Source organism: Bison bison, unplaced genomic scaffold (assembly GCF_000754665.1).
Source record: "Bison bison bison isolate TAMUID 2011002044 unplaced genomic scaffold, Bison_UMD1.0 scf7180017864266, whole genome shotgun sequence".
Taxonomy (NCBI): Eukaryota; Metazoa; Chordata; class Mammalia; order Artiodactyla; family Bovidae; genus Bison; species Bison bison.
The window spans coordinates 2,691,630-2,704,679 of NW_011494838.1; the positions used below are offsets into that span (position 1 = coordinate 2,691,630).

General features: G+C 42.1%; 1 protein-coding gene across 1 annotated transcript in view; it reads left to right on the top strand.

The window, feature by feature from the left end:
• The window catches only part of C5 (complement component 5), a 97,678-nt gene that overhangs the window by 52,950 nt on the left and 31,678 nt on the right, over positions 1-13,050 (top strand). The window contains exons 21-25 of the mRNA XM_010848415.1: positions 1,506-1,733; positions 2,922-2,982; positions 9,176-9,265; positions 10,586-10,798; positions 11,268-11,343. Coding sequence (XP_010846717.1) covers positions 1,506-1,733; positions 2,922-2,982; positions 9,176-9,265; positions 10,586-10,798; positions 11,268-11,343 — 668 coding nt within the window. The remainder of the gene's footprint in view (positions 1-1,505; positions 1,734-2,921; positions 2,983-9,175; positions 9,266-10,585; positions 10,799-11,267; positions 11,344-13,050) is intronic.

Consider the following 13,050-nt stretch of genomic DNA (forward strand, 5'->3'; position numbering starts at 1 on the left):
CTTAGGTGTATTCTTGCCACCTCTTCTTAATATCTTCTGCTTCTCTTAGGTCCATACCATTTCTGTCCTTTATTGAGCCCATCTTTGCATGAAATGTTCCCTTGGTATCTCTAATTTTCTTGAAGAGATTTCTAGTCTTTTCTTTCTCTTGTTTTCCTCTATTTCTTTGCATTGATCACTGAGGAGGGCTTTCTTATCTCTCCATGCTATTCTTTGGAACTCTGCATTCGAATGGGTATGCCTTTCTTTTTCTCCTTTGCCTTTAGCCCTCAGGTTAAAACTAAAAAATCAGGACCCTTACCCAATGTCCTTCCTTTCTTCTGAGGGTCACCTTCTCTTCCAATCTCTAGTGACTTCAGATAGTTTTTTTTTAAATACATGTTTTGTCTAGAGCTCATAATTTTATTTTCAGAATAGTTATCTAGGAGGAAATACTTGGTTATTTCCGAAAGCAGAACCACTGCCAAAGTTTTTGCTTTTTGTTTTTGATAATTTGTATTGGTTTCAGAAGTTCTTTTCTTATCTCATTTACTAAGAGTTTTTATAATGAATTCATGTTGAATTATCAAATGTCTCTTCTTATCTGTTCTTACCTACCCTACCCATGATCTCCTGAGGGAATCATTGGCTTCAGGTGACCCTAAAGTCCTCTTTTAACTCCTGCCTCAGCCACCCTGGTTGTTGTGTTTCCCAGGAAGATAGTTAAGAGGAAAAACGAACTTGCCGTTTTTGAGAAATTCCTCAAAATTAGTTGTTGAATGTTGGTACGCCTTCTTGTGTACCTGCTTGATTTATTCTGGATCATACAGATTTATTCTTTTGGGGATAATCTGTCAGGTCATTAGATTTTGGAGAGCAGATGGAAAATGTTCACTATTTGAGCCGTAAGTCAGTAGGTATCATTATTCTCCCCATTACAAAGCTGAAGAAGTGGAGGGTCATGTGCTCTTGGCACACAGAACGTGGCAGAGCCAAGATTTGAGCTTAGATCTTCCTGGAGCCACAGTGTGGATGTATAATGGGATACAAATGGGAAGTTAATGAGAAGCAAGATTGGAAAAGCTAGGGGGGACATATTAGTCAGGGCCTCGAATGCCAGGAGATAGAGTTCTAGTATTTCATAAAACCACTTACTGAACACGAAAGGCTGAGCTGTAAGATACAAAGATGAATAACACACACAGCGTACCTGAGCCCGGGTTCCCACTCTCGGAATTATAAACATGTAAAGAGATGGTGTAACAAATGCTGTCGTGACAACATTTGCTGAATGCGTGTGTGCTCAGTCACGTCTGACTTTTTGTGATCCTATGGACTGTAATCCACCAAGCAGCAACTGGTATGCATGTTTTAGAAAGTCTGAAATGAACTTTCTCTACCGCCTTAGAATATGAGGGATTATTTGACAGGTACCGGGGAGAATTTGTGTCCAGACGAACATAGTCAGGGTGTGCTTTCCTTATCATAAAGTGTTTTGAAATCATTGTTCACTGGTGATATTTCAGTTCTGTGTTAAAATGCATCCTGTGGAGGGGATCTGTTCATCAGGAACCCCAGTCACTGACTCTCAGGGGAGAAGATTCTCCAAGTGTGTGCCCCAGAAAATCGAGGGTTCCTCCAACCACTTGGTCACCTTCACTGTGCTTCCTCTGGAAGTCGGCCTCCACAACCTCAGCTTCTCACTGGAGACTTCGGTTGGAAATGAAATCTTAGTAAAAACACTACGAGTGGTGGTAAGAAAAATATGCTTTTTAAAAATTCTTTCATAAATACTTTTTTCTTTCTGGAAAAAGAAGTTATCAGCAACTCATGTTTAAGTGATTCAGAAAGAGAGACAGAGAGAGAAAATGATAACACAAACATAATAAAATGTTAACATGTGGGGGAATCTGGATGGAGGTTATCTCAGATATTTTTAGACTGCTCTTGTAACTTTTAAGTCTGAAATTATGTTTTTAAAATTTAAATAAAACAATGATACTTGCTCACTGTAGAAAGCATGAAATACCAAAAAACTACAGAGAGGAAAATTAAAATCACCAATAACCCCTACAACCAGAAACATCCAATTTTAACATTTTGGTATTTCGTTTTTTGAAGTATTTTTTCCCCCAACGCTTTTGGAAAATGTTTTGAAATCTGTGCCAGACATTATGCTAAGTACTGGAGCTACAGCAATAACTAAGACAGGACTTACGAACTTATAGTTCAGAATTTATAGTCAAAATTTTCCATTTTGTAAATGAGTAAACCGGTTAAAAAAGGGGAAGAAAACTATCATTTCTTAAATGCCATCATTCTTAAATGCTATTAAGTCACATGTTTTCAAGTTATTCTTGACAAGAATCTTAACGACACAACTGGGCCTTCCTAGGTCTTCATTCTCGGAGTTCTGTTTTCAGTCGTGAAATTCACTTCAGTGAGCATACATCACCTTATTTTGTGCAAGGCATGTTCTGCGTTCTGTGCATTTTGCATGGTGTTCCATGCACAGATCCTGGAGCCACACTGCCTGAGCTTGAATCCTGGCTCCACTACCCCCTAGCAGTGTGACACCGGATAAGTTTCTTGATCTCTCTGGTTGTCAATTTCCTCATATGTCATATGGGAGTAATAATAGCACTTACTTCATAGAGTATTTTTGAGGTTAGATGAGCTAATACATACAGAGCACTTAGATCAGTTACCTGACACATATAATAACTTCTATTTCAAGTGTTTGCTCTGATTATCATGCACATAGCCAGAAACTTTGGTTCCCGGATGTATGCATATAAGTATTAAAGCATATTTTGCCTTGTCCAAAACATCCAATAAATAAAAAAAAATTTTAATTGGAAAAATAGTCACGTTGACCCAAGCATTCAAGTCGTATATGTTTAGTTCTGTTCTTAACTGGATGTTTTTTGCCTTTATTTTAGCCAGAAGGTGTCAAAAGGGAAAGCTATGCTGGTGTTACTCTGGATCCACAGGGTGTCTATGGTAGGCAAGATGGTTTTGTATTTTGTATGTTGTCTTTTGCTCAAGAGAGATGTGTGACCTGAAACATGGTTTTTAAAATGTTAAATGTCCAGAATCAGAAGTGTCCCCTTCTTGGTTTGTTGTCATTTCTGGCAGCCGTGCTGGAATCTGGATGGATTTAGAACAAAGGAAAACCCCATTGGTTGCGGTTTTGGTTTGTTTTTGGCCGCACTTGGCTGGGTTTGGAGAGCTTACTTCCCAGACTAGGGATCAAACCCAGGCAGTGAGAGTACCGACCCCCAACCACTGGACTGCCAGGGAATTCCCCAAATAACCCTGTTAGTTTTAAACGCAAAACATTGAAATAGTAACAGCAGCCTGACTTCCCTTATACATCAGTCATTTTATCCTTCACGATGATATTTTCTTATAGAACCATCAATCTAAAGAACACCCAAGAAAAAGTCATTTACGTTCTTAAATTTAACATGCTTATTTGAAAACACAGTGATGCTGATTACTTAACAAAGCCATTCCTCATTGTTCCTGCTTCCTTGCTTTCCCTCCAACTAAGATATTCTAAATGAAAGTTAGAACTGTGCAAGCATTTGAGCACTTAATCAAAGCCTAAATACACAGGTATTTATGAAATTTAGAATGTTCTCAGTTAACAGTTCTTTTCACCAAAAAAGACAGACTGCTGTAGTTCTTAATAAATGGGTAAAATTTGCCTATTATTGCATTGTATCATTTTTCTTTTCTTTCAGGGATACAGCAATAGGGAAAAAAAGTTTGTTTGTTTGTTTGTTTTAAATAAATCAAGACCACTATACTTAGAGTGATATTTCCTCTGGCAAAGCAAAGAATTAATATTTACATTTCAAATCAGCCCAAATTGAATAAGGATGACTTCATGCAAACTTTTCTCTAATTTTATCTCCACACAAATTTCCTTCCACCCTGTGAAGGATCTATGGGGAGAGTTGCTGGTGGGGAGGGGGCGGTTGGGAGCGGATTTCTCTCCACACCAGCCTCCTCTGGGAGAATGGAAGGTTAGAGGAGCTCTCTGAGGCCAGATCGCCAGGGACCTGCTGCCTTAGGGCCGTGCCCCGAACATTCTGAGGTTCTGGCCTCATGTGGTCACGTCACACCTCAGAGCCAACGCTTCCTTTATCTTCTTTTCCTCTTCACCCTTAAGCCTACCACACTCACGTTACTGCAAACAGCTTTCCAAAGCAGCCCTGCCTACCCATCCTAGGTGTGAACCTGAGGACCACAAGATGGCAGCGATCTTTTATCTGGGAGTAGATCTCTCCATCAAAAATCTTGGTTAAAAAAAGAAATCTATGCTTCTTTCCAATCTCGTCATGTGACTTTTTTCCCTTGTTATTTTAGACAACTTGGATTCACGCACCTTTTATTACTTTCCAGAGTGCTAAAAAGGGTAAAGATGACTATCAGTTCTTTCCAGTTTATTTCAAAGATTTTATTAAACACTTCTAATCTGTATATACTGGAATTGGTATACCAATATGATACCTTATGGGCTTCCCTGGTGGCTCAGCAGTGAAGAATTCACGTGCAATACAGGAGATACAGGAGACGTGGATTCATTCCCTGGGTTGGGAAGATCCCCTGGAGAAGACCACGTCAGCCCACTCCAGCACTCTCGCCTGGAGAATCCCGGGGCAGAGGAACCTGGTGGGCTACAGTCCACAGGGCTGCACAGATGCAACTGAACAAGACACAAGTCGCCCAACCAGGGCAACTGAGCACACGTGCGCACATGATACTTTAGAGAGGTTGTTTTTTTTTTAAAGGCTAAAAAAACTTTGGAAAAGTAAACAGACAATAATGGTCAAGGAAATCTGAGGAAAATACCAATGAGAGAGAATGAGGCATCAAAACAAATTGCAAAGTAGTAGAAATTAAAATTATGTGACATCAGCTTAAAAAGAGACTAAACACAGAAACTCATAACACAAGACTAGCCTAGCCTTTGGTTCCTGCTTTCTCTGCCTGACAAGCTTTCTCCCCAATTCTTACCTTGGGTGCAAAGAGTTCAGCTCTTCAGCCCCCTCAGTCCCAGCACGTTGTCACCATCAGTCTGGACAGGGCCCTCCCGTGCTTTATTTCCTCATTCCTGACCCCCGCAACCACTTCCCTTTCTTCACATGCCCCCACTCTGATATGCTTGGTATATGTCTTTGAGTAAGGAAGTAAGGTTATTTCGTGTGTGTTTGGTTTTTTTCAACATATGAAAGCTGGTGTGCTATAGATCCTGTTCTAGTTACGTTTTTAAACTCAGTACTTTGTTTTAAACTAGTATTTCTATTGCTATGCATACATTTGATTCACTGCTTCTTACACAGTATTTCAGAGTATATTCTGTTACCAAACTCAAGTTCAGCTGCTTGCTGCTCAAAAGGCAATATTTTGAGAGGCAAATGTCAACAGAAAGGAAAGATGTTTTAATCAGAAAAGCTGGCAATCTGGCAAGAAAGTATACTCATGCCTGAAAGACCAACTCCAAAGATTCTGCTCAGCTATGACAGTTTTTTGGGCTTCATAGATGGCTCAGTGGTAAAGAATCCACCTGCAGTGCAAGAGATGCAGGTTCGATCCCTGGGATGGGAAGATTCCCTGGAGAAGGAAATGGCAACCCACTCCAGTATTCTTTCCTGGAAAATCTCATGGGACAGAGGAGCCTGGTGGGCTACAGTCCAGGGAGTCTCAAAAGAGTCAGAGTCAGACACAACTTACCTACTAAACAATGGCAGTTTTTAAAGGAGAAGGGGGCAGAGTGTCAGTGAATCACGGAGGCAGGAGGTTGAGTTCTGCATCATTCTCCACTGTGTGCAGACTGGCTGACTCTTTCTGGAGATGTTACCTCGCCCACATCATTTGTCTAGGTGTAGAGAGCTAGTCATTCTTTAAAAAAAAAAAAAAATTTTGTTTCATATTGGAGTATAATTGATTAACAATGTTGTATCAGTTTCAAGTGTACAGCAAAGGGATTCAGTGACACATATATATGTATCCTTTTCAAATTATTTTCCCATTTAGGTTATTACAGAATATTGAGTGGAGTTCCCTGTGGAGCTGGTCATTCTCTAAACTGCTTAATTCTTCATTCTTGGTTCTTTTTATCCACAGGTTAGGCAAGAATCAATAGGTTAGGCAAGGCATGGTGTGCATTTCAGTTCAGTTCAGTCGCTCAGTCGTGTCCAACTCTGCAATCCCATGAATTGCAGCATGCCAGGCCTCCCTGTCCATCACCAACTCATTTAGGAGAGCACAGTTCAGCAGTTAGGTTAAGCAGCCTAGTGATGTCATTCCTACGGTTGTTCATAGGTTCCTTTAAAGTTAGAGGGGGACACAAATGGGCAAACAGGAAAGGGGCATAAGAACTGCTGTCAATTCCCTACTGTCAAATATCATTCCATTTCTATGGGATCAGGGGTGACGGCCCATCTTCTGTAGTTTCTCCATGCTGACACAGAGCACCGTATTCTCAGAGTGAAATATGTCAACATGAGTCTGTAGCATCTCTGATGACAATCTTAGTTGCCTGCTTACATATATGGGCAGAGCAAGCTACAGTTATCTTGATGCCCACAAGATATAGTTTATTATGAACAATAATGTTAATCCCATTCTCTTGAAGCCAGATCTTGGAATTGTGCTAGCCAGACATTCAAGACTGCTCAAGATGGAGCCGCTTAGGTCATGGCTACAATCTGGCCATCACACAGTTTTTTACCCTCTGGTCCTAGTCACAGTATCTGTAAAACAGTTCAGGAACGTGCATCAGACACTTAGTCTGTGACCATTGTCTTAATCATCAACTACTCTTTTGTACTTGGTTGGGAGCGGGGGTCTGCAGGGCTCTGCTTGGTTCTGATCCCACCACCACTTTGCTCATCCACCTCCTGCTGACAGATTCCCCACCACCTTCAACAGTGCTGCAGTGAACATCCTTTTTCATCCCCCTTTACAGATCTGTGTGAGCATTTATCTGGTCTGTTTCTCAGAGTTGAACTGCTGGGTCAAAGGGCGTATGCATATAGAATATCATTTCCTTCTGTCACACTGCTCCTCAGAATGGCTCTACTATTTACACTTCCACCAGCACTGCATGAGGATTCTTTTCATTCCACGCCCACTCACCTCTAAAATGTGCCACTTTTGAGGGGCATAAAGCAGTAGCTCATTATTGTTTAATCTATAACTCTTCTGAATACGATGATATCTAAACATCTATTCAAATGCTCGCTGGCCACTTGGGCTTCCCATCTGTGAATCACCTATTCCTATCTTTTGCATTTTCTCTATTTTCCACTCGGGTTTTCCCGTCTATTTCTGGCTGGTTTTTGTCTCCAGTGTACTTCTTTGAGCAGTAACGAACTTCAGTGGGTTTTGAACAGGAACCCTTTATTCTGACATAGTCAGATTCATTATAATTTCACTTTACAGTCATATACCTTAGCTCACAAGAACACTGTTGTGTATTTTGTCCCCTTGGCTTTACAGATTTAACTTTTACATGTTTTAATCTCTCTGGAATCTGCCTTTATATGTGATGCCTTGATGGATCTTTTTTATGACCTCTGACAGGAGTAAAATTGACTTCCCTAATATTTAGTTTTCTCTTCTGTGCCTTTTCCATTTGGTAGAAGAGTTGCTAACAAGAACTGAAATAGTCAAGGGCAGATATCAATGGAAAAAAATCGTGGAGAATCAAATCTAAATAATCTCAAACAAGCTACTGTCATAAGTACTGTAAAAGGAGCACAAACTCTTTGCCAGGCTCTTTGTTCTTATTATTTTTATCTTCACAAAAACCCTTTGAGGAAAATATTATTATTTCTGTTTCACTGGTGAGCAAGCCAAGGCATAGCAAGGTTCTGTCTTGCCCAGTGTCACATTCTGGAATGAGCTCTTTGTGAACTCAATGCTCTTTCAACCACAATGAGATACTCGCAAATGCCCCTCACTCAGTGTTACTTTAACATTATATCCTTGGCATTTATCAAAGGTTAAAACTTACCTGAAGAACATTCCTGTTCTTGTCTCTTTCGCCAGGCGGTTTGGCTATTAAATTGTAAAATGTCGCTTTATTTTCTTTAGCATCTGCCATGTCCCAGGGACTAAGTGCTTGGCACTATAGCATTCAAGACGGTTCCAGCCCTCAAACTGCTTTCTTAGCAGGACAAGTGGAGAAGTCTCTTTGCAGTGACTACTACGGGCTCTGCAGTAAAACCTCCTGAGTTCAGATGCAGCTTCATCTGTGCTAGCTCTGTGACCTTGAGCAACTTGCTTTCTAAGCCTCATTTTCTCATCTACAAAATTAAAAGAATAAGGATAGACCCAGTACACAGGGTTGCTGTGAGGATCCATTATAAAAAGCACACAAAGAGCTCAGTCGTGTGCTTGGTTCTCTATCAGTAGGATGACAAATACTACCATTTCTATGAGATAAGCCACTGATTGCAGTAGAAAATGCTCTGACACAGGCATGCTTAAACTTGGGGGCTTCCCTGGTGGCTCAGACAGTAGAGAATCTGCCTGCAACATAGGAGACTGGGATTTGATCCCTGGCTCAGGAAGATCCCCTGGAGAATGGAATGGCTACCCACTCCAGTATTCTTTCTTTTTTTTTAATTTATTTTTTTAAATTGAAGGATAATTGCTTTAGAGCATTTTGTTGTTTTATGTCAAACCTCAACATGAATCAGCCATAGGTATTGCCTGGGAAATCCCACAGACAGAGGAGCCTGGAGGGCTACAGTCCATAGGGTCGCAAAGAGTCAGACATGACAGAAGCGACTAAAAAAAGAAAATTGTACAGAGAGAAAAAGTGTCTAAGTTAGATGGAGAGGAAAAGGTGGAAAGGATTTCAGGGCATGCTTCCCAATGGAGTTAATCTTCACATTTCCTTGACTAAGGATTATATGTTAGTTATTTTTAGATTTCAGTTCCGAGAACAATTTTCTCTCTTTGGACAAAATGGCATGCTCCCTCTTACTGGTGAAAAAGATTTACATAACCTATTTATTTCCTATCCTGTAATGACCAGGAAGTTTGAAGTCAACTTTAATGCTTTATTTAATGAGATTATGTAAGCCTAGGGTTTGATCAAAATCTTTGATTATTTTTAACTTCCCTTTTAAATTTTAATACGGTGATTATAAAAGAGTCTTTTTTTTTTCAGGCATCATTAGCAGGCGAAAGGAGTTCCCATACAGGATACCATTAAATATGGTCCCCAAAACAAAAGTCAAAAGAACTGTGAGTATAAAAGGTAAATTAACCAGTGCCATTTTTATTTCTTATTTCACTGTGTTTCAAACAAAAGTCAAGTATTCTCATGACTTTCCCATTTCTCCTCTTCTCTACTCAGTTGCATAGCCAACGGGGGCTCTGGGAGTGCCCTGTTCCTGCCCTCACCTTCACTTCCCCAAGCTCACTTTCAGCTCTCTTCTTCCAGGGGCTTGATTTCATGGAGATTCATGCTCCCATGATGGAGGGTGGGGGCTGTCACTGGCCCAAAGACTTCTCTAACATGAGAGTGCAGCTGCGTCCAGATTTAAAGGACTTTCTATGATCCAAGTGGGCAGTCTTAGTCCAGAAACAGTTGCATGCCCTGCAAACGGCCCCAGGAAAGCAGCTCTGGGCCATTTGTAGCATTGGTGTTTTTAGTGGGCTTTATCCCTGGCCTCCAGCCTTTAAAAATTCAAGGACTTATCACCACAAGAATAGAATGTCCTGACTACATTTTATCTCAGATAAAAGCTTGGAATCACAGAATGTTAGTACTGGAAAGGACCTTTCTAAGCATGCCCCACCCTGTTGTTGGATATACAAGAGAGTGGTTTCCCCAGGTCTCACGATGAGATATAGACAGAGCCCTCATGGCATTCACAGAGCGTTCACAGTTCAGACTCTTGGCTTTGCACTGGGGAAGTGATTGATTCATAGGGTTTATGATATCTAAAGCTATCACGTTGAAAGTGAAAGTGAAGTCGCTCAGTCGTGTCCGACTCTTTGCAACCCATGGACTCTAGCCCACCAAGCTCCTCCGTCCATGGGATTCTCCAGGCAACAATACTGGAGTGGGTTGCCATTTCCTTCTCCAGGGGATCTCCCCGACCCAGGGATCGAACCCAGGTCTCCCACATTGCAGGCAGGCGCTTTAACCTCTGCACCACCAGGGAAGCCCTTAAATACAAGAATCAGAGATTTCAAGGGAGGAAAGGAAGCCAGGTTGAAAGAAGAAGCGGGAGGAAGCAGGAAAGGGAGGCCAAAGGGGTGGCCTTATCACTTTGAATGGCAACTAACTTGCCTTTTCCAGTAGGCTATAATCCGGCCACTGTATTACATACACCATCTTACCTCCATGTCACGGTGGTATGTTTAGGCCTGGTGTTTCTTTAAATACAACTGTCTAATCAGATATTTTTCCCTCTCCCCAGTTCTGAGAAGAAATTCAACAGCTTAGATTAAAAAGGAAAGAATAAGGACGGTTGCTCTTATCGCCACTGAAAATGTACCCTTACTCAGAAGCTGGTAAAAGCTGAGTGTATCTACTTTGATTTTTTGTTTGTGTGCTTGTTTGTTTCAGGACTGCTTATAGGCGAGATCATGTCTGCAGTCCTGAGTCAGGAAGGCATTGATAGTCTTACCCGCCTCCCCAAAGGCAACGCAGAGGCGGAGCTGATGAGCGTGGTCCCAGTGTTCTATGTTTATCACTACCTGGAGGCGGGACATAATTGGGACATCTTTTCTACGAACTCATTAACTCAAAAACAGAACCTGAAGACAAAATTAAAAGAAGGTAAAAGAAAATCTGTTTCACATATTGTACATTAAAATCTTGTGATTTTTTTAAGCTAAAATTTGATTAAACTAATATTTAAGTTATGAATTACACAAAACCTTAGTTGTAAAAACACTTCCGCCAAAAAAAAAAAAACAAACCATGAGGCGGACTCTGTTACACAAATAAATACCGTTTGCTGCAGCGTTTTGGCTTAACTTACTGAAATGCCTGGATGCGAGACAAGACACCTGGATTCCAAACTCTGCAGAGCACTTCCTTCCTTCTTGAATGAGCTCAGAATGTTCTGCTTGATAATTCCCAGCTCAAGCGATGCATATACCTCCTTTGAGAAGCTCAGTGTTGGCCACGAAGCATGCGTTCGCTGCCCAACACCAGAGGACGCTTACCTTTCCCCGGGGCTCATACTGCGCTGAGTAGAGACGGGGTCACTGAAGCTCTGTGTTCTTTTCCTGCTGCCTCTTAGGGATGGTGAGCATCATGTCCTTCAGAAATGCTGACTATTCCTACAGCATGTGGAAGGGTGGCAGTGCTAGCACTTGGTAAGTGGAACGTTTTGACTTGTGTTTTCACACAGTAGTGAACTAGAGAATAACAACTCTAATGGGCGCTCCATCCAGCAGCTCAGGCTGAGACGCCTAGTCATCTTTCACTTGCAAGCCTCATGTGACCCAGCAAATACTTTTGGCTGCACCTGCAAAGTACATCCTGAACCTGACGGCTGTTGCGTCGCTTAGTCACTAGTTCCCATCAGACCCTTTGTGACTCCGTGGACTGTAGCCCTTAGGGCTCCTCTGTCCATGGGATTTCCCAGGCAAGAGTACTGGAGTGGGTTGCCATGGGCTTCTCCAGGGGATCTTTCTGAATCAGGGACTGAACCCGTGTCTCCTGCATTGGCAGGTGGATTCTTTACCTCAGAGCCACCAGGGAAGCCCTGAACTTGACTACTTCTCACTAACACCAACATGCCACCCGGGTCCAAGCCATTCTCATCTCTGACTTGGGTTATGACCGTAGCGGCCTCTGGTCTCTCAGCCTTAACCCTGTCTCCTCTTCAGTCTGTACTCAGCGCAGCAGCCAGAGTGAGTCTGTTAGAGCATAAGTGTGGTCACATCACTCAAAACCGTTCGGAAGTGTCCCGTCTTACCCAGGGTAAAACCCAGACTTCTTACTATGATCTACAAGACCCCGCGTGATCTAGCGACACCTCACCTCTCTGACCACGTCCCCCGCTACTCTCTTTCACCCCACCCGAGCCCCACTGGCCTTCTTGCTGTTCCTTGAACGTGCTGACCATGCTTCCACCTCAGAGCCTTTGCACTGACTGTGCCCTGTTCCCTCTCGTCTGGGGAACACTCTCCACCAGGTGTCAGCGAGGCAGGCTCCCCCCTCTCCCTCAAGCCTTTACCAAGAGTCACCTCCTCAGTGAGGGCTCTAGTAATCATTCTATCTAAAATTACATCCCATTCCAGTACATCATTTACTTTACTTCCTCCTATTCTCCTAAAAATGTATCCCTAACACTCTCCTTATCTCCTTATTGTCTGTCTGGTCACTAGAATGTAAGCTCCACAGAGGCAGTTTCAAGTATTCCTGGTGCCTGGTACTGGAGGTGCTGAGCAAGTACTTATTCAGTGGGGCACTATACCTTCCAAAATTCTGATGATTTGAGGGAAAGACAGTCTCAGTTAGTAAATCTGAATTGTTTCTGTTGTTGCTATTCAATTGCTAAGTCATGTCCAATTCTTTGGGACCCTATGAACTGCAGCACTCCAGGCTTCTCTGTCCTTCACTATCTCCTGGAATTTGCCGAAATTCCTGTCCACCGAGTTGGTCATGCTATCTAATTATCTCATCTTCTGCCGCACCCTTCTCCTTTTGTCTTCAATTTTTCCCAGCATCAGGGTCTTTTCCAGTGAGTTGGCTCTTCATCAGGTGGCCAAAATATTGGAGTTTCAGCTTCAGCATCAGGCCTTCCAATGAACACCCAGGACTGATCTCCTTTAGGATGGACTGGTTGGATCTCCTTGCAGTCCGAGGTACTCTCAAGAGTCTTCTCCAACACCACAGTTCAAAAGCATCAATTCTTTGGTGCTCAGCTTTCTTTATAGTCCAACTCTCACATCCATACATGACCACTGGAAAAACCATAGCCTTGACTAGATGGACCTTTGTTGACAAAGTAATGTCTCTGCTTTTTAATATGCTATCTAGGTTGGTCATAACTTTCCTTCCAAGGAGTAAGTGTC